This window comes from Pan troglodytes, chromosome 2 (genome assembly GCF_028858775.2).
Source record: "Pan troglodytes isolate AG18354 chromosome 2, NHGRI_mPanTro3-v2.0_pri, whole genome shotgun sequence".
Classification (NCBI taxonomy): Eukaryota; Metazoa; Chordata; class Mammalia; order Primates; family Hominidae; genus Pan; species Pan troglodytes.
The window spans coordinates 133,878,373-133,900,586 of record NC_086015.1 but is presented as its reverse complement, the minus strand read 5'-3'; the positions used below and the strand labels follow the sequence as shown (position 1 = coordinate 133,900,586).

General features: G+C 39.3%; 1 protein-coding gene across 2 annotated transcripts in view; it reads right to left on the bottom strand.

The window, feature by feature from the left end:
* COL6A6 (collagen type VI alpha 6 chain) overlaps window positions 1-22,214 on the bottom strand; it is a 151,071-nt gene that overhangs the window by 28,602 nt on the left and 100,255 nt on the right. The window contains exons 24-32 of one of the 2 annotated variants that reach the window (XM_009446459.5): window positions 19,733-19,795; window positions 15,068-15,130; window positions 14,246-14,296; window positions 12,532-12,567; window positions 11,401-11,463; window positions 5,354-5,416; window positions 4,225-4,260; window positions 4,069-4,105; window positions 2,096-2,107 (exon numbers count right to left, since the gene is read on the bottom strand). In XM_009446459.5, coding sequence (XP_009444734.4) covers window positions 2,096-2,107; window positions 4,069-4,105; window positions 4,225-4,260; window positions 5,354-5,416; window positions 11,401-11,463; window positions 12,532-12,567; window positions 14,246-14,296; window positions 15,068-15,130; window positions 19,733-19,795 — 424 coding nt within the window. Of the gene's footprint in view, window positions 1-2,095; window positions 2,108-3,957; window positions 4,106-4,224; window positions 4,261-5,353; window positions 5,417-11,400; window positions 11,464-12,531; window positions 12,568-14,245; window positions 14,297-15,067; window positions 15,131-19,732; window positions 19,796-22,214 lie in introns of those variants that run through there. The other variant, XM_063807159.1, reaches the window with a different exon arrangement.

Genomic DNA, 22,214 nt, shown 5'->3' with positions numbered 1-22,214 from the left:
GACTGCTACTTGCCACAGAGGAGGTGAAAAAAAGAACAGGGAGGCAAGGATCAGCCCAAACCACTGCCATGTAACCTAAACACAACACTGATGGTCCTTATCCAGGTCGCCACCATATTTGCCTGAATACTACAGTCCTCTCTAAACTAGGCCTTTGGCTTTGACATTTCCTACCCTTCACCCTTGCCACAATCCACTCTCCCCACAGCAGCCCAAGTAATATTTTAAAATCAGATCATGCTCCTCCCCTACGTACTTTCAACATACTCTTTAATACCCTCCCCATCACAACTCAAATAAAATCCAGCCTCCTTATAATGTGCAAAGCTCAGCTTGCTCTGGCCTCTGCCTATTCCCCATGTTTTTATGCACTACTCTCCCCCTCCCTATGTCTCAACCTTGTTGGGCTCCATCAGTTCCTAGGAAATGCCCAGGTCTGTTCTGTTTCATGGCCTTTGCACTTAAAGTTCCCTACGCCCAGCTCTTGAAAGATGGCTCCTTTGGTTTTTTTGTTTGAGACGGAGCCTCACACTATCACCTGGGCTGGAATGCAGTGGTGTGATCTCGGCTCACTGCAACCTCTGCCTCCCAGGTTCAGGCGATTCTCCTGCCTCAGCCTCCCAAGCAGCTGGGATTACAGGCGTGTGCCACCACGCCCAGCTAATTTTTTGTATTTTTAGTAGAGACGGGGTTTCACTATGTTGGCCAGGCTGGTCTCAAACTCCTGACCTCGTGATCCGCCTCCCTCGGGCTCCCAAGTGCTGGGATTACAGGTGTGAGCCACCGTGCCCAGCCAAAAGACAGCTCCTTTGTGTTCTTCAGTCTAAACTTTAATTTCACTGCCCCCAAAAAGAGCCCTCTGTCCAAAAACATCTCCCCCCTTACATTATCCCAGGACACAGCATCCTATGCTTTATCTCTTTCTTTTTATTTTTTATTTTATTATTATTATACTTTAAGTTTTAGGGTACATGTGCACAATGTGCAGGTTATCTCTTTCAAATAGCACCTAATGTGCTGGGCTTCCCTTTGTTTATTTGTTTGTGATCTGGATCCTCCATAAGAATGGAAGTTTCTGAGCACAGGAAGCAGATTCATTATTCAACTCTGTATCCCTAATGCCTACTACACATACTGGCACTTACTAGGCTTTCAACAAATATTCTTAAATGCATGGACAAGCAATCAGAGGACATGGGTTTGTGGGCTTATACAAAAGTTAAAAGTGTATAAATGTATAAGAGGGTGATAAGTTTATACAAAAACATCATGTAAGAAGCATTTGTAAGATACCTGAAAACTAGCACTGAAAAATATGAAGCCAACTTGATAATTAATATTAGGCATGAGCTCCATGGATTCTGGCATTATCTGAGTTGCACATCCCACTTACTTGCTATCTGATCATCCCTGCTTTTATTCTGCCTTCTGCCTCTTAATCCCTAATTAACCACTGGATGACAGAGATGATATGACACAGGGAGAAAATGAAGGGAGTAAGAAATACTATTTTTGGCCAGGCACAGTGGCTCACACCTGTAATCCCAGCACTTTGAGATGCCAAAGCAGGTGGATCACTTGAGCCCAGGAGTTCAGGACCAGCATGGGCAACATGGCAAAACCCTGCCTCTACAAAAAATACAAAAATTAGTCAAGCATGATGGCATGTGCCTGTAGTCCCAACTACTCCGGAGGTTGAAGTGGAAGGATCACTTGAGCCCAGAAGGTCAAGAATGCAATGAACAGTGATCAGCCTGTGTGACAGAGCAAGACCCTGTCTAAAAAAAACCCCAACATATTTTTTAAACCTTTAAAAGCAAGGTGAATGGTGATGTTAGTCATTAAGATATTAATATCTTAATGATTTTTTATTAATAAAAAAGCAAATCGCTTGGTTGAGAAATAGCTGTGAAGCTCAGCTACAGCTGAGTGATTTATTGGAGGCAAGACTCTGCTACCAGTATGAGGCAGCAGCAAAGAAAGCCCAGATAAAATTTGTGTCATTTGGAAGCCAATACATTGCTCTAACTCATCTTTCCAGATGTATGACATTTTAGAGCTTGATTAAAGCATGCTGTAAATAAAGATTACTCACCATGCCTGCCAGCTGGGGAAGAAGAACAAAGGAGATTGGATTATTATTTGGTAGGAGAAGAGAGTTCTGTATCGTGCAGGAAAGAAAGGTTCTATCCTGTCTGCTTTTTGTAGATGACTCAAAAATCAAGGCAACAGAGTTTGGAGAAAATGCAGACAGAGTCTAACATCTTGGTAAAAGCACTATTCTTTCCAAAGGGAAGAGGATGTGAGAAATGGGACAACATACAGCCATAAATCAGCGGCCTGCAGCCGGCTGTCAAGAAACAAAGACTTTTTGCCTGGGAGGGAAAATGACATTGCAGGGAGGTGCGCTGAATTTGGAAAGCTGAAAGATCCAACCTCTCTTTACTCTAAATTTTTCCCATGTAGATATCTATAACTATCATTTATATATACACACACACACACAAATGTATCTATATCTTTGTATAGTATATATGTATATACTATATGTATATTATATGCATATTTATATTTTATGTAAGTATCAGAGGTGGATTTACTCTGAATTAAATGTACACTTGCTTTAGACCTGTACTGTTCAACATGGCAGCCACAAGCCACATGCAGCTATTAAAATTAATTAAAATTAAATAAAAATTCAGCTTCTCAGTTGCACTAGCCACATTTGAAATGCTCAAAGCCACATGTGTCTTGTGGCTACTGTACTGGACATCACAGAGAACACTTCCATCACTGCAGAAACTTCTATTGGACAACGCTGCTTTAGACTTCTCTCTTGCAGGGGTCCCCTTGCAATGCCTTTCCTGGCAGGAACCCTAGCCATGTTGTTCGCACAATCACATACTCTTATAAAATAAAATATGCAAAAGTTAATGGTTATGATTTCTTTTTTGTTCTAAATAACACTTACTTTTGAAATACCTTTGCACCCACTTTTAGATTTGCGATTTTTTATGGAGTCCCTTAAATTTTAAAACATCAGGTCTCAATATACTTGGATTTGCCCTTGAGTCATTACAATTTACATGGTTCCTATGTCATAAAACCCACCGCACTAATTGAGCCCCAAAACAACCCATCTTCATGACTCAATGTATATACGTGTTTTGATTCCCATCATGGTTCTATTCTGCTACAACAAGACAGAGTTCCAATAGACACTGCATTCAAAGCTTTTAAATGTCTGTCTTTGAGACCAATGTTCTCTACAGAAATAGGCTCTAATTTATTTTTCTTCCCCCGAAATATCTGGAGGAAACTTTTGGCTCCTCTTTTCTGTCATATTGTTATTTGGAAAGTCATTGTGCATTTGTAGATGAACACTGAAGAGTCAACTCTCTCCTAATCTTGCACATGAAATTTTTTTTGATGGTATCAACACATATTTTGATAGAACAGGCTGTTAGAAAGGTTTAAAACAAATTCTAATCAGCATTTGCCAAATCAAAATGTCATTTTGATTTTAAAATTTTGAGAAAGAAAAAATATTGGCAGAATGAGTATTACTATGAATTTTTAAAGCAAATCAATCTGTCCAACAAAAAATAATCAAACATATCTTCCCGGGAAAGGAATAACAAACAATAAACCAAAGTCAGGACTCGCACCCACCAGGACACCCTATTATCACGGCTGCTTCTTTCATGCCAGGTGAATTCAATTCTGTCAGTTACTGTCAGGCGTTAATAATCATCTTTTAAAAAGTTCCGTGTGACTCTCAAGTGATTGATTTCACTATTAGGTGAATTCAGACATCAAATCTCAATTTTCTTTAGATTAAAAGCACTCAATAGATTATTTCTTACTGCTTGACATGGGTTTCAATAGACATGATAGCAACCAGAGAGGGAGTTAAAAGTCACCAGTCTATGCTGACTCAAAAATACATGCAGTGACATCTCCAATTTTAAGAAATTGGCTGGCGAATTCAACTCTGAGTGTAGAGTTCTCTGCTTTTCTTGTATGAATGCTGACAACTTGGGTGATCATTTTAAGCAGGGTACTTACGACTGCGGTCTCGCACATACTGAATGAGCTCACATGTCTGCAGTTCGAAAATAAAACAGAAACAATTAAATAACAAATTGCTAGGCCCTGAAGTTTAAAAATAAGTAAATTTAATGGAGCACTCAGAGCACTCTGTTGTAGTCGGGAGATACGTACGGAAAATGAAGCCAAGCCTTTGGCTCCTTTCACACCCTAGAAAACAAACAAAACATTGTTTTAGTGCCTCTAGACATACACATCAGTAGCCAGTGTGCACCAACATTGCCCTCAGAAAGTGATAACTTTTAAAAGTTTTATTCTCATTAAATTGTAAGAGGCAAAAAAGAATGCAGGTAGGTACTCATTACCTAATTAACAGTAACATTCTGGAAAGAACAAACTTTAAGCAGCAAGCTTGGTGCACACAAGCCTTGAGAGGCCGCTTTCCTCCGGGTCCATCTCTGGCTAACAAGCATTGTCCAGAATTACCAGGATGGAGCTGACAACCTGACACTTGCCGCAGAGCTCTGGAGCACGCCTACGCCTCAGGACTAGCTAAAGTGAGCCACACATGTGCAGCTGCCCTCTTTCATAGCAGAAGTTTCAAGGTCTTCAACCCCCATTCTTTGACTGAGCCACTGAACAGCAGCCAGAGCTGAACCTTCATCTGTTCCCATCATTTGTTAGCTGACAAAAGGATCGGACTCAATTGAACATCTGGAAAGGTTATCTCAACTACCTTCCCAAAACAAAAAATACACACACACACACACACACACATATATCTGTCAGAGTTTGGGATAGAAGAACAAATGGAACTGGTTTTAATCTCATGTGTTCAATCCCATCTTCAGAAGAAGAGTCTGGCTTCTTTCAAAGAGAGACACCCAAGAAAAAAATGCAACAGAGCCCCCCCTGACCTCCTGAAGCAAATAAGTTCCATGTGAATGCAACATTGATCACAGTCATTGTTTATTTCCTTTCACTTCCATTCATCCAATGATCATTTATTACATATAGAAAGATTGCACAGATACAGAATATGATAATTGAGAAATACCATTTTAGTCTAAACACTTTTGGTTTCCTCCTTCGATTTCCCCTCTCTCTCAAGAGATGTATTTAATCAGTATTTTTTCACCTCTAAATATTTAATCAGTATTTTCTCCCCCATAAAAGTGGGAAAAAAGTGGCCAAGAAGCAGAGACAGAAGGCATGCACATTTGGACAATGAAGATTTCATGCACGGACTTTTTTTTTTTTTAATGGAAAAGGACCTGCTGTGGCTTATAGTTTTTCTACTTACCTTACGTCCAGGAGGTCCTGGTTCCCCAGGGGATCCCATCTCTCCTGGAAGCCCAGCAGATATCTCAAAGGAGAATTTATTTTAAAATTGTATTTATACATGTATGTATGTGTGTGTGTAAATTCAAAAAAATTAAAACTCAAAGGTGAAAATTCAAAAGTGAAAATTTCACTTTTATTTTAGAAAATTGAGAGTTTTCCAAAAAACATAAAGAAGGAAAAAATGTTGCCAGCAATCCCTTCTTCCCCAAATAATCCTCATTAACATTTTGATGTCTTTTCTTATTTTTTTTTTTGGTATTAAGACATATATTCCTTTTTAAAACTCATTTGAATCATACTTTTCTCTGTTACCTTTTAAACTAAATATATCTCTGGACAATTTCAGTTAGTAAACATTATTTGGCAAAATCATTTTTCACAGCTGCATAGTATCCCATCACATGGTTGTACCATGATTTAGTTAGTCCCTTACTGTTTGTTGTTGTAACAGGCAATAGGTAATTTAGTCAGTCCCTTACTGTTTGTTGTTGTAATAGGCAACAGGTAATAGGACCCCCACCCACCAGGACACCCTATTATCACAGCTGCTTCTTCCATACCAGGTGAATTCAATTCTGTCAGTTACTGTCAGGCATTAATAATCATCTTTTTAAAAGTTCCGTGTGACTCTCAAGTGATTGATTTCACTATTAGGTGATGCTATTATAAGGCAATACTATTATAAAGTTATATGCATAATTCTGATTATTTCCTTAGGGAAGATTGCTAGGACTAGAATTGCTGGTCAACGGAAAACTTTTTATCTAAATGGAGTGGTAGGTAACTAAACTGAAAAAACAAAAAGCAAAAAGTCTAGAAAAACAAAATTGAAATACAAAAACTTTTAAAACAACAGAAACACAATCATTATTTGGAAATATTGTAATGAAATGGGGAATAACAGCACCAAAAACAGTTGTTATCTGCTTACTAGATGTCAGAAATATTTTCATGTGCATTCAACAATAAGTTTATCATAAAGCTAGGACTTAGTTTAAAAATTGGAATATTTCTTTCTTCATTCAAAATGCCACAGGATTTACAACATTTACAGGAATAAAAAATGAAGTTTAAAATCAACTTAATTTGTAAAAGCATTACCTATAAAACAGTAAATAATGATTGATATCCTTTGGGCATTCCAATGATATTGACAGTGTGCTTGCTTGAGTGAAAAATAAAATATTTTTATTTAGAAGATAAAGGTTAACCTCCAAGGAGAAAATAGCAGATTGAGTACATATATTTACTTTCATTCCTTTCCAATATCTTACTAAAATGACAGTAAGTAGATTATTTTAAAGGCAAAAAACAATGGTGGGGAGAATGAAAAAGGAGATGACAGCCATAAAATGTGAATCTGGAAAGCAAATGTGTAAGTGTTAAATGACTGAACAGACCTGAGAAAGTTGAATCCTAAGCCAGCAGCAGGGAAAGCCAAGAACCAATGTGTTTTATATCATACGTCCCAGAAAGCTGAGGATTTGGCAGCACCGGGAACCTCCAGAAGTGGAGGTGAGGGAAAAAGGTGAAGTAAAGATGTTTAGTTGAAAATCATTTTAGGAATCTCCAAATCTCCTCTCTATTCTCAAGGGTTGGGTGAATGTCCCTTTTCCCACCCTAGCAACAAAGAGAGGTAAAACCAAGGTGGGACTCCAGACTGAGTTGAGAACCTACAGTATCTGAGACAGGGAGAGTAAATGAGGGTATGTACAGTAAATGTGTGAGTCTCCAGCTCTCTTTTTCTATATGGCTCCTAGAAAGCTGGCAGCCAGACCTTTACTCTCCAGGTAGGAAATTGTAAGAAGTTTTTTCAGGAGAACTTCACTAGACAAAGAAGAAAGACCAAAAGATATTGATTTCAGAGGTTTGCTAAACAAAGAATTTAGCTAGATCACTCTCTGGGAAACTGGTAGTTGACAAGCCCCACTCATGTTCTCAGAGCTTCCAATCAGTCGCTTTTTTTTTTTTTTTTTTTTTTTTTTGAGACAGGATCTCAGTCTCACCCAGGCTCGAATGCAGTGGTGCAATCTTAGCTCAATGTAGCCAAGACTTCCTGGGCTCAGGTGATCCTCACACCTCAGCCCCCTGGTAGCTGGGGCTACAGGTACATGCCACCACGCGTGGCTAATTTTTGTATTTTTTGTAGAGATGGGGTTTTGCCATGTTGCCCAGGCTGGTCTCAAACTGCTGGGCTGAAGCAATCTGCCTGCTTAAGCCTCCCAGAGTGCTGGGATGATAGGCGTGAGCCACCGCACCTGACCCCAATCAGTCTTTTTGTCTTCAATTCTTAAATATGAAGAAATAGCTCATTCCTGAAAAATCTGAGTAATAGAGTTCAAAACAGAAAGGAAAATAAAATGCAGGAAACAGACTATGTTGGGCAAAAAAGACAAAAATATTTATATTCTCAGAAAGGTAAGAGAAGATATTTCAATCATGAAACAAAAACAGTATGCTATAAAAAGGAACATTCAGAGAACAAGAACAAGCTCTTGAAAATTCAAGTATGAAACACTGTAAAATAAACTCAATGAACTCTCCCAGAAAGTAGAGCAAAAAGACAAAAAGCTGGACGACAGAACAGAAAAAATAAGAAAATTAATACTAATACACACAATAATAGGTATTTTATAAATAGGGAATGGAGAATATAAAGGGCAAGAAATCATCAAAATAATTGACCAACACTTCTTTGGAGGACACATATTTCCAGGCTCCTAGTGCCTATGAAGGACCTACCTAGTGCCCAGGAAAATGGATAAAAATGGACATCAACTCATAAAACCCAGGAAATATCAAAACACTGCAGACAGAGAAATTATGCAATAAGGTGCCAGAGAGAGAACACTGGCCACATCAGGAATCAGAATGGCTTTGGGCTTCCCCAAGTAACAAAAGAAGTTAGAAATAATGGAGGAATGACAGCCTTCAAAATTCTGAGAAATTAATTCCAACCCAGAACTGTATACCAGCCAAAATATCCAATCACATCTCAAGGTACTACAAATCCCTTTCAGATGTTAGCTGTTTCAAAAACTATACCTTTCATTCACCCCTTCTTAGCAGGCTACTGGATGAGTTTTCCATGAAACAAGGGAGAAATCCAACAAGAGGAGTCTGAGAATAAGAATGAGAAGCAGAGATCCAACGCAGAAGAGAGAAAAAGGGAAGGGTGAAGGTGAAGGACGATTGCAGTATGGCAGCTGGGCACCAGCCACAGACGAACCTCCATCGGGTGGGTCAGGTTGGAAGGCTCTGGGTTGGGATTAAGTTGGAGAGAACGCTTGCCTCATCTAAATGTTTTCAGACAGGATTTAGATAAGGGAAAATTAAGAAAGGTACATCAGCAACTTTTATAGCAGGAGGAATCAGTTCATGATGCTTAAAATTTATAAATCAAAAAAGTAAGAATGTATGATATTTAGAGGCATATTGTCAATTCTGAAACAAATCAGTTCAGAAGTGACAGCTGTTGTTTCTGGGGAGAAGGAAATGGGAGTGAGTGAGGGGGTGAAGGATTTTTTTTTTTTAAATATAACAAACTTTGTTATTTGACTCTCTAAACCAGTGGTTCTTAGCAAGGGAGAATTTTGACTCCTTTTTTTCCCTGGGACATATGGCAATGTCTGAAGATGTTTTTGATTGTCATAACCTGGGGTGTGGGAAGGACAGAGGGTAGCTGATGCTGGAATCTAGTGGGTAGGTGCCAAGGATGTGGATAAACATTCTACAAGGCACAGGACAGCCCCTCAACAAAGCCTTATCCAGCCCAAAATGTCAACAGTGCTGATATGGAGAAACCCTGCTTTAAACTATGTGCGTGCTTTTAAAGGTGGGAAAAAGAAAAACAAAATGCATACAAACATACATATATACACAAAATAAAACAGGTTAAAAATCATGGCAAAATTTAAAAAATGTTTTTTGAGGAAAAAAAAATCAAGGTGAAGATTTAGAGAATTTAAACAAGGAGTATAATCATTCAAAGAGAACTGACGAAGCATTCAGAATTTAAGTTGAAGTTTTACCAAAATCTTCCAACAGAAACTTCAGCTCTTTTAGAGAGAAAACCTGGATATTTTCAATGTCTAAACTTCAACTTCAAATCCAAAAACACTAATGTAAAGCTGGAAAAAGTAGCTGGGTGGGTGGAAAGAGCAAGTTAAGAACAGTGATAAATTGTCCAACATGGAGAAAAAAAAATTTCCAAACATTTTCAAAGGCCAACAGAAAAAGTTTATGTTTCCCATTCGTTTATTGTCTTTAAAAATGATTAATGTGCCTTTGTGGGGAGGGATCCAACCATGAACTTGTTAGCGTGCTTCTGATGTTCAAGGTTAAACTTCTTCATTAATAAGCCAAGGGAAATAAATGATCCAGAGATACTTCAATGCAGATGACATCTGGATTAATTTGAAAGTCTTTTCCAATTATTTTTCTAATTATATCTGTGTTCGTCTTTTTTTTTTAGAGCATAATGTTAATGGATAGCCATCCAAAAACATGTATGAGGACAAGCATTATAGCTGGGAGGCAGTTCTCATTGGAGGAGGAGGAGGGGGAGGGGGAGGGAGAGGAGGGGGAGGGAGAGGAAGGGGAGGGGGAAGGAGAGGAAGGGGAGGGGGAAGGAGAGGAAGGGGAGGGGGAAGGAGAGGAAGGGAGGGGGAAGGAGAGGAAGGGAGGGGGAGGGAGAGGAAGGGGAGGGAGAGGGGGACAAAGGGCAGGGGGAGGGGAGGGGGAGGGGAGGGGAGGAAGGGGGGAGGAAGGGGAGGGAGAGGGGGAGGGAGAGGAAGGGGAGGGGGAGGGAGAGGAAGGGGAGGGAGAGGAAGAGGAGGGAGAGGAAGAGGAGGGAGAGGAAGGGGAGGGAGAGGGGGACAAAGGGCAGGGGGAGGGGAGGGGGACAGAGGGGAGGGGGACAAAGGGGAGGGGAGGGGGAGGGGAGGGGGAGGGGAGGGGGAGGGGAGGGGGAGGGGAGGGGGAGGGGAGGGGGAGGGGAGGGGGAGGGGAGGAGGAGGGGAGGGGGAGGGGGAGGAAGAGGCAGAAGAAGAGGAGTTTCCTTATTTTGTACCCCTAAAACCTACACAAGTAATATCTATACATAAAGATCGTATAGATTGTAGAAACAAAAATAGATCAGAGCAAAATTAGCTATGAAGACAAAACTGGAAAACAATTTCAAGTATACATTTTTATCAGACTTTTAAAATTCTTGCTAATTGACATGATAAATTAAGACCAGTTTGCCTGATCAGTGCTGTTCTGAAGAAAAAAGATGATCGCTGTATCAAGAGACAATTATCTTAGGACTGTCTTTTAAAAAACTAAAACAGCATTCTCACTTATACACAGTCTAAGATATATAGAGAGTCAGCAAATGCAAGAAATCCATTCTTAATCCACAGGAACCCAAGGCAAGCCTACAGGATGAATTGTACTGGAGACCTGTGTTTATTCCAAGTGACTCAAAGCACTAGGCAATATCTAAGACCCTCTACAGAATAAAGACCTACTCAGTTACACAGTAAGCAAACTTTCTCACAAAGCTCAAGAGATAACCTCCTTGAGCTAAATGAGAAGACCTTTCTGCATGTATCTCATTAAAAGTAGATTAACAAAACCTGAATAGTGAAGACAAGATGCCAGTGGGCATTAGGTTGCAGTAAACCTGCCAGGGAGACAGGATTAAACTAACTACATTTTGGCAGTGTAAAAGCTGTTTTGAATCACAAGGATTTCTTTTAAAAAATCTTATTACCAGTGTTAAGTATGGTACCCTGGCAGCTAGAACAGGTGAACTTGCTCACTAAAAGCAAACAGTTCATTGTTTTTGCACTGGCATTGAGAGATGACTATCCATTCCCCTTCCCCAAGTTTGCCTTAATAGAAAACACATGCATTTTGCAAGTCACTGGTAACAAAAGACAACTCAAATTATTGTAAATGCACGAAGGAGGACTTCCCAATGTAGTGAGGTTGTCAGCAATTGGAATCTAAGAAGCTTACCATTTTGCCTCTAGCTCCCTTCAGCCCAGTCTCTCCTGGACCACCAGGGTCCCCAATCTCACCCTAAATACATTTATTAAAGTAAAATAGTTATTAAAATCAAACATATACATATGTAACATATTTGCATCTTTAAACTGATTCTAACATGAAGACATTTTTCATATGCATTTTTAACAGTCTTCTTTGAAGAGTGTGAATGTGTTTCCATTTGTGTAACTCTCTACATAGCACACTGCATCAGCATTGTTTCACTCTGCTGTCTCCCCAGTGAGAACACTGGCTCTTTGGAGAAATGAACTTTGTTCTTTATTTTATCCTCTGACTCTATCATAGGACCTGGCATTTACTGAGTTCAGTAAGGGTTTCTAGAAAAAGTGGTATCTCCAAGGTAGAAGATGTCATTGCTAACTAGTTATCTAAAGATGATTTATAAACATATTGGGAAAACTGAGACAGGTAAAATCAAATAACTCTTATTTTCTTTACATTACACTTTTCTTTCTACTTTTATTTTTTTTTGGAGACAGAGTCTCGCGGTGTCACCCAAGCTGGAGTGCAGTGGAAAGATCTCAGCTTACTATAACCTCCATCTCCTGGGTTCAAGTGATCCTCCCACCTTAGGCTCCTGAGTAGCTGGGATTACAGGCATGCACCACCACGCCTAGCTAATTTTTGTATTTTTCGTAGAGATGGGGTTTTGCCATGTTGGCCAGGCTGGTCTCAAATCCCTGACTTCAAGTGATCCACCTGCCTTGGCCTCCCAAAGTGCTGAGATTACAGGCATGAGCCGCCACGCCTGGCCTTACATTATACTTTTCTTTCAGTAAATAAGAAAATATATATGTAGAGGGAAGGAGTAAATTTGAGGAAAAAATTTTAAAAGGATAAGTTTTCTATCTTCTCATACTAATTAAAAAACTACAAATACTTTTTAAGCCTTACACTCCTAAACAAATGTATAATCTTAAAAATTGAAAAAATATTGGTCTATTTCTTTCTTCCCTCCTTCTCCCCACAAAGGTAGGACATTTATTTATCATTAACTGTTCTTCTACTGGCTTAGGATACATTTCATAAACCCCAGGAGTATTTCTGACTGATCTCTAGTTACTAGGAAGCACACGGTACCTTAGGTCCACTTTCTCCAGGGAATCCTTCTTGTCCCTGTAATGGACAGGAGGGAAGATTTATACAGGCACACATCACCCAATGAAGTCTACATTGATTTTCAATTTACCTGCTGCCCTGTGTAGTTTTGGTACCTCTGAATTAAGGAAGGGCCAAAACAATTGAAATCTGGAAGTGAAATAGCAGTATTTGAGAAACAAACTAAATTATAAGTTAAAGTATTTAAGGGTTTCATCAATATATCATAACTACCTAGGTGGCTAAAAGTATACATCTGAAGAGTTACAATTCGGCTTTCCTTCTTTTGTATGCATATAACAGCATAGGTGGTCATTTGGCCATGTGTCTCTGACACAATCTTAAAATGGATTTCATTGGAGAAATTTGGAAAGCCTATGGAGAGTCTAAACTTGATCATTCATTTTAGGGTCCTCTGTTTACCTTACTTTGTTCAAAGACTATAATTGAAGAGATATAATAATCCCTACTGGATAAAAAAGTATATAATTAATTTAAAATAAAGTTCATTTCCTGATTATAATAAATCCTCAAACATGTATAAAATCAAAAAATAGAAAGAAGAAAAATCACCAAAATCTTACTGCCCAGAAAGATTATATACATTTTGTTATTTCCTTTTAGCTTTTAAAAATGCAATGTAACACAATTGGGATAAATGTTTTTCAGAGTATATTCTAAATTTTTACTTGAAAGTGTCACATAAAAATTTATTTACATAATTATAAACTTCATATACATTCATTTTATAGGGTGGCTAATGTTCCAATGCCATAGGCTACTTAATATTTCCCTTCTTGTAAGATATTAAGGGATTATATTATGGAATATTAACTGTTCTCTGTTCTAATGAACATTTCACTGGAAATCCCTCATTCATTAGTTTTATTTTTCAAATAGTTCTAGTTTTTGGTTCTTTATTCTTCCAGATGGCCTCTTGCATTATTCCCGTTGGGATTTCACTTGGAATTATGTTCATCCTTCAATATTTTAGACTTTCCAACAAGATCTTGGAATGCCTCTCCATTTATTGAAGTTCTCTTTTCTGTCTCAGCAATTCACTGTTACAGGTCTCAAACATTTTGCAGACATGATATCCTTAACTATATTATGTTTTTTGTATTTTGTAATTATGGTGGGATCTTTTTCATTCTGACTTCTTAGTGGTAATTGCTAGTATACAGAAATCACTGGTCTTGGTAAACTTATCCCTCAGTTCCAGCCACCTAAATATTCAGTGACAATATCAAATTACTATTCTGATATACAGTTTTATTTTTAAGTTATTGCTCGGGCCAGTATATTTAGAAAACTCCTGCACAACCTCTCACTACTGGCTAAATCAAACATAATAATAAGAGGACTAATTTTGGAATGCTTCCCTGAGTAAACTTGAGCCTAGAGCGGCTAAGATTACACGCACTGTTCAGGCTGGAACAAGTCAGACTAGGGCCGCATATCACTGCAGAAAACAGAAAATTTATTTTCAAGTTTCAGTTGTTGCCTGCACCTTAAACCATCACATTCTTTTCTATCACATTCCTCATGGGATAGCAGCAAATAAATTATTGAAATATATTTCTAACTGTCCAAGATTGCCTTATTCCCTGCTTCCCTTTTGCTCTTAAATATGGCAAACAAAACCAGCAACAAAAAATAAATGGAAAACGTCCAGCTTCCAGCAGACTTGACTTACCTTTGCTCCCTTGCGTCCGACACTACCATAACCCGGACTGCCATCATTGCCCTGTAAACAGAGCAATTGATTACCAACATCCCAGACTACAGATAGAGACAGGCTTATTCCTCAAGAGGACAACATTGCCAGCTTTTTGGTTTGATAAAGGAAAACCAGGACACAGGATCCTCCTTCTAGGGCAGGACACCAACATTTTATGATAGTAGTACTAAAGGCAATTGTTAGTAACAGATACAGACAATGCACTGTCCCTAGGTATTCCCATCTGTAAGCTGGGAATAATAATTATACCTACTCATGGGTTGTCATGAGGATTAAATGAACAAAAAATCAGGCATATAATAATCTTTCAATAAGAGGAGATAATAGTATTACCTCTCCCTGATAACACTTCTATTTTAATACCATTTTCAGTTTGCTAGACAAAAACAAGAAGTAAATGCCCCAGTATTGGCTACTGTCTGACCCTTGTAGAAACCCTGAGCAGTGGGGGAAGGATGGAATGGGTTTCTGACGAAGAGGCTCTGATAAAAGGAAAGGCTGGAAAAAGGGTTACGGGATTGCTGAAGACAAGTTTTGTTCATTTTACTATTTGGCTTCAAAAGCATTCTGGCCATGATGTTTGGCACCTGGGGAATTGCCACCTTGGGAAAGCTGGCCAAGGAACTAAGATGAAGACAATATCCCTCCTAATTTCTAGAAAACTATAAAACTTCATGAGGATTGTATCCTTAAAACTCTCTTCAGAGAACCACACCAGATGTCTACTGAACTAAAAGATTCCAAGAATCTAATCAAAACTAGTGTCAAAATACAAACCTGCAAGCCACGAGGACCAGGAAACCCAACAGCTCCTTTTTCTCCCAGATCTCCAGGTTCTCCCTGTTAAACAGAAAGATTGTTTTTAGGTTGGAAATTGGAAATGATGGCACTAATTCAGCTCATCTGTGTGGATCACACACAACAATGGGTTTGTGCCCAGAACTGTGTGTCCTGCAAGTGATACAAGAGGAACTGCTGTTGTTGGCCAGGGAGGTGTCCTCCATTGATCAGCGAAGCCTCAGCAAGCATGATTTATTGTTTAGTGCAAGTTGCCATCTTAGCAGCTCAATGCCATGAAAATGAGTCAAGAGAAAAGCTCTGTACTGTTTTAAAAAAATTAACAAAATCGTTTCCAGGATGATTCATGCAAATCATCTGGCCTCTGCAAAGATGGCAGATTGATTAATCTAGTTTTAATATTCTGAGGGAGAATCAAGTTAACCAAGGGAGCATGATATCCTGGCAATAGTTTCTAACTTCTGACTAGTAGAACATCTACTGTGTGTTATTAATCAATCTCAGTATTATGTTGAGGAAAGTTCAGTTACATGGGAAATCAACACAGGTTTACAGAGGAAGGTTAACTCCTTTTTAAGAAAAGGTAACAATTTTAATTTTGGAATAGTTTTAAATTTACAGAAATGTTGTGAACATAATATGGAAAGTTCCTATATGTCCACATCAATTTGCCCCTATTTTTAACATTACATTACACTAGTTGCATTTGTAGGGTACATTTGTCACAACCGAATCAATACTGATTTATTAACTAAAGCCCATACTTTATTCAGATTTTTTCTTTTTTTCTTTTTAACCTGATATTCCTTTCCTGTTCCAGGATCCCATCCAGGATCCACATGGTATGTCTCCGTAGGCTCCTTTAGACTGGGACAGTTTCTCAGACTTTTTGATAACCTTGACCATTTTGAGAAGTATTGGCCAGGCATTCTGTAGGATGTCCCCCATTGCTGTTTTTCTGATTAGACTGGGCTTATGGGTTTGGGGGAGGAACATTACACAGGTAAAAGGCCATTCTCATCACATCATATTAAGGGTATATACAATCAACATGACATCACTGTTGATGTTAACCTTGATCTTCTGGTTGAGATAACGGCAGTCAAGTTTCCCTAATGCCAAGTTACTCTCCATCTCCCTCCCCTTCTCTACTGTACTCTTTGGAAGAAAGTGTGAAAGTATGTGCAACCTACATTTAAAAGGTGGGGAATCATTACATCTTTCTTAAGGACAGAAAACCAACATAAGGGAAAATGGACAAGTGACCACCAGCACTGAACTCTGGGGTAACGAAGAATAGGATTCTATATAAGGGAAGCAGGAGATCATCTGCCTTGATGCCTTTTAGGACAGCGGTTCTCAAAGTGTGCTGTGGGGACCACAGCCACATCCAGGGTTCATGTGTCAAGAAAATTCTTGGATCCCATTGGATTAGACTCTGGTAAGTGGAACGCAACAATATGTGCTTTTACATAAGCTTCTCAGCTGATTCATATGCACACTAAAATTTAAGAACATCTGCCTTATGGTAAGGAAACAAGGAAAGTCATATGGCTTTTCTAGGGCCACATGGCTTGGTTATTGGTAGAGTCAAGTGTTAAGCCCAGGATTAACTGCCAGGTTGCTTGCCTCCTGGAAATGTGAACTTACTGGAGTAAGGTAGGGGTAAGTGTTTGAGGTTTATCTCAGTGAATCATGAGTCTAGAGTGCCCAGTCCACCCTGGGGCAATACAGAGGATTTGGGTTTTCTTTGGGGCACTTGCCATCTAAATTCTTGACCCACCCCCGACCCCCGACCAAGTCTTTTGTATTAATAATGATCTTCTAAGGCACAACTGCCCTGCTCCTGTTTATCTACTTCCCCACGGTCACCTCTATCCAACTCTAGGGTCCCTTTATCTATGTCTATCCCTGGTAAGATAAACTTGATTTTTACCAGTGACACCACTTCCCCTAGAGCCTTCTTCAGGGACAAGAAGGCAGCATTGTCTTTGTTCCAAACTTTGATTTCCCGATTACATGCCATATATTGCTACACTACATGCCATAGAAGTCCCTTCCTTTTGCAGTTGACTGTTCTTGTCATCCACATATCTTGTTATGTCCTACAATAAACTGTCTTTGCAACATTCAACTTCTGGACTCCATCATATCAGCCTTGAACAATTCTTCAGTACAAAGTTAACCCCTTTTCTTATGCCCTCAAGCTCATCCTCTTTGCCAAATTTCTCCGTTAATCATCTACTCTGTCTACTCTTTCTTACATTTTCAATCTCCTCTTTTCTCCCTGGCTTTCTCCTCTGATTATAAACATGCTTGTCTCTCCTGTCATTAAAAACAAACCAATATCCCACATCAACCTTTCCTAGACCTTGCCAGTATGAGTAGTTAATGTCTTCTTCTTCCCCTTAAAGGCCTAGGTTTTCCAAAGAGTAGTTTACAGCTTTTTATCCATTTTCTCCTCACACATTTCTCGGTCCTTTGCAGTCTGTCTCCCTTTCTCTCCTCTCAATTGCTACACTTTTGAAACTGTTCTTTAGAATGTCTTAGCCACCAGACATCATGGCTTCTCCACTCCTCCCCTCCTTAACTTTTCTTTACCAGTTGGTACTCTTCACCTCCCTTCTTGAACTCTACTCAAAATCCAGTGTGCTTTTTTGTTGATTTTCCTTCCTTCCCAATAATTCATTGTCTTGTTTCCTCTTGGACTTCTTACAAAGAGGCATCACCAAGAGCTATTTTTAATCCAAATGACTCTGAAATTTACATCTCCAACCAGACCTAAACCCTTTCCTCTATCCCCCAAGTGATTTTCTTTCCTCTTAAACCCACTCTTCCTAATGACTTTCCTATGTCTGTGATAGGGTTACCCCTCATACACGAAGCCGCCAAGTCATCTAGCCCACTCCTCTCTGTCTCAGTCCCCTATTGGAAGAGTTCTATGGAATCATCACAAGTTAAGTCCTCACCCCGTTAAGTCACCTAATCACTATTTGCCTTGGAGACTATAACAGTGTACCAACTGTTTTCCTAGCTTTCCATCTCTCAGACTTCATAATATTTATTTATTTGAGATGGAGTCTTACTCTGTCACCCAGGCTGGAGTGCAGTGGCAGGATCTTGGCTCATTACAACCTCCACCTCCTGGGTTCAAGCAATTCTCTCTGCCTTAGCCTCCCAAGTAGCTGGGATTACAGGCATGTGCCACCACACCTGGCTAATTTTTGTATTTTTAGTAGAGATGGGGTTTCACCATGTTGGCCAGGCTGGTCTGGAACTCCTGACCTCAAGTGATCTATCTGGCTCGGCTTCCCAAAATGCTGGGATTACAGGGGTGAGCCACCACGCACAGCCTAGGCTTCATAATATTTCTACACTGAGTTGCCTATTTAAAATCTTCCAAAAGTCTGGCTGTGTTCATCCACTCCATTCAAAAGTTTTAGATAACACCATGCTGGCCACTGAATAAATTCACCACAGACTTTCTTGTTGTTTTTGGCCTGCCAGACAGGATCATTTTTCATGCCTAGATACCTCCTCTTCTCTCAGGATTTTCCAACCTTGTGCCTTCCTTCACACCGCTTTTTCTCATTACAGTCCCCCCATTCCCTTCTCTGCTTGCCAAAATTTTTATCTTCTAAGTCCTACTTAAAGTCTGTATTTTCTTTTCTTTGAGACAGAGTCTCGCTCTGTCGCCCGGGCTGGAGTGCGGTGGTGCGATCTCAGCTCACTGCAAACTCTGCCTCCCGGGTTCACACCATTCTCCTGCCTCAGCCTCCTGAGTAGCTGGGACTACAGGTGCCCGCCACCTCGCCCGGCTAAATTTTTGAATTTTTAGTAGAGATGGGGTTTCACCATGTTAGCCAGGATGGTCTCGATCTCCTGACCTCGTGATCTGCCCACCTCGGCCTCCCAAAGTGCTAGGATTACAGGCGTGATCCACCATGCCCGGCTCAAAGTCTGTATTTTCTATGATGCCTCTTTTTGCATCCCAGAAATACTTCTAATAATGCCATTTAAAACTCCATTTTAGCCCCTTATCTTTATTTTATGTCATAGATTGTTATGAATATATTCTTTGGGGTTGGTTTCATGTCATATATATTATGCCACCCACAGATTCATTTATTCAATATTTACTAATCACATATTACATGCCAGGCACTGTTCTAAGCATGGAGGATGCAATCAATGACCAAAACAAAGATGTCTCTCCTGGAGCTGATTCTTCAGCCCAACCGAACGCTCAGTACAGTGCCTTGGTCTTAAAAGGTGCTTACCAAAAGTTTGTGTGAATGGAGGAAAGGAAAAAAAAAAGGGGGGGTAGGTGAGGGGAGGAAATTAAGAGAGATTGGAAGAGAGAAAGGAAGGCCTGCCCCAGAATATCCCTTGTTCCCTGAGATCCTTCAGCTCCAATAGGGTGTATCCCTCCCCTCTTAAATTACACTGAGCTGGAATCCCTGATTTCATCCAGGTCCACACCCACGTCCTTAGAGGTTGTTGGCTCTCTAAGAATCAAGCCAGGGTTTAAGGACCAGAAAATGTGTTCTTGTTTGTGTTGAAAGGGCCCTGGCTAATACAATTAGACACAGTTCTCTTGAGCAGAAAACCTCAACTTTGGTGAGTATAAAGAATGTGACCTACTTTATTTCCTTGGCTTCCCAAACGGCCTTGATTCCCTGCCTCTCCTCCGGGTCCTGGAGGCCCCTGAAACAAAACAAGGGGTTTGCAAATATAGCAAAACATAAAGCAACTTTTCTTCAAACCCTCTGTCTTATAAGAGGAAAGTGAACCACAGACGAGAGAAGAGTTATGGCTGTATCGATTCTTGCTCTGGAAAAAAGTATTGCCACCATCAAATAAAGACCGGTAAATAAAAGAAAATTAATAAAGTAATTCATGCCAGATGTTGTCTAAAGAATTGTGCTTCCTTGTGAGTTTTCTCTTCCAAAGTGATTTCAGGTTGTTTTGCTCTAAGAACAGATGTTGTTAAAATGCCTAACACTTAAAGAAGCCATTCCAAATGACATTTGCCTTGAACTATAAGCCTTCTTGTCCTTTGGTAGAAAGGACTGGCTTTGGTAGAAAACATTTTTTGGAAGACAGAATGATCTTTATTGGAAAATCATATGATATGTATATTAGAAAGCTTAAGAAACTTTACTAAAACAGTGTTCATAAGATATGTTTAGGTAGCATAAGATAAATATTCTGAAATAATTTTCTCTTTCCTAGTGATAAGTTAGAAAAGTAAATGTAAATAAATTCCCACTTACCAAAAGAAGAAAAAAACTGTAAAATGCTTAGAATAAATTTATCAAGAAAGATGCAAAACCTAAAGAAAGAAAGCCTTAAGATCTTATTGAAGAACATAGCAAAACTTAAACAGATGATAAATATAACACCTATCTATATGGAAAAGCTATCAGATATAATGGAAGTAAGTCCTTCCAACATTCTAGAAGGCATGTTTCATTGGAACAACTTTAGACTGAACATTTTAAAATACCAATTCAGAGATGACACAACTACCTTCCTCTGTTATTAACACTTGGAATCAGATTTTTCCTTTGGGATATCTAAACATATGGAAAGAGAAATCTCTTTTGGTACAACTGTTTACAGGTATTTGTATATAATCCCAACCCCAGTGAGCTGAAATCATTTGCACAATTTTTTCATCATGGTTGTTGTAATTTAAAAGTAAATAAACCAGCCTTTATGTAATGAGCATGATACTTGCAAATTTATTTCATTCAGAACAAAAATATTGTAACTTTAACATTTTCATCTTTTAAAAAATTTAAAAAGCAATACATTGGACATAAAAAATTTCCTAATAGGAAGGATTGTTGAACAATAAATTGGTTACTAACAAAGATAAGAATCTTTCCATAATACCCTATCTCTCCCCCTTCCTTCATCTTTAAAGAAAATTCTCAATATTGTCACCCTCCATAGATAGCTCTCAACCCATTCCCTTCTAACTTTCACTTCCACCACTACATGGAGCTAACTCCTTTGACTTTCATGTTCAGTCCAGTTGACACTTTTTTGCCGTCACCTTTTTTGAGTTTGATCATGCGTTCTTTGAAACTTTTCCCTTAACTTCTGTCACACCAAGTTACCATGGTCTTCCTGGTCCCTCTCTAGGCTCCTCTCATGAACCTTTGAAGGCTCCCCTTATTCTATTTGCCTCTTAAATTCTGTGTGCCCCAGGGCTCCATCCTCTGACCTTATTTTTCTCACTTTATCCCCTCTTCCTGAATGGCACCCGTATGAATTCACATATCACTTCTACACAATGACTCCTAAATACATGCTCTCCAGTCCCAACCACTCAACTGAACACCAGAGCCATATATTAAAAGGCTGAGTAACACAGCAAGCCTCTATGCCAAAAAACAAAACAAAACTCAAGACTTAACCAGGCACAGCAGCACACACCTGTAGTGCCAACTACTTGGAAGGCTGAGGCAGGAGGATCACTTGAGCCCAGAAGTTCAAGGCTGCAATTAGCTATAATTGTGTCACTGCACTCCAGCCTGGGTGATAGAGTGAGACTCTGTCTAAAAAAATAAATAAAATTCCCATTGGACATCCTATTGAATAGAAATGGATTCTCAAAATAATCATATTTACCCTAAATCATGCTTCCAGTCTCATTTTCTTTTCATCAAGGAATAGTATCACCCTTTACTACCATTGAGACCCATGCCAGAAACCTGAGAATTATCCTAGACCCTTCCACTACCTCACTTCTCAAAACCCCTCAGCTACAAGGCCCACAGTAGAATCTGTCTACTTTCTGTACCCCTCCCTCTTCCATTCCCATTACTTGCCTTCAGGCCCATCTTGCATCCTGCCTAAATTCTTGGCTCTCCTAACTGTAGCCAGGTCTTCCTCTAATCCATTCTCCACCCTTTTTAGAGAGAGATTTAAAATGTCAGGCTGATGTTACCGCTTTGTCTGAAATTCTGAATATCTTTCAGAATAAAGTTTAAGGTCTTCTTAATATGTAAAATCCCTCAAAATGTTGGAATTGCATGCCTCTGCAGCCTCATTTTCTGTGACTACTTCCATCGCTTTATGTTCAGGCACATCAAAGCAAGTGATTCATCAAATG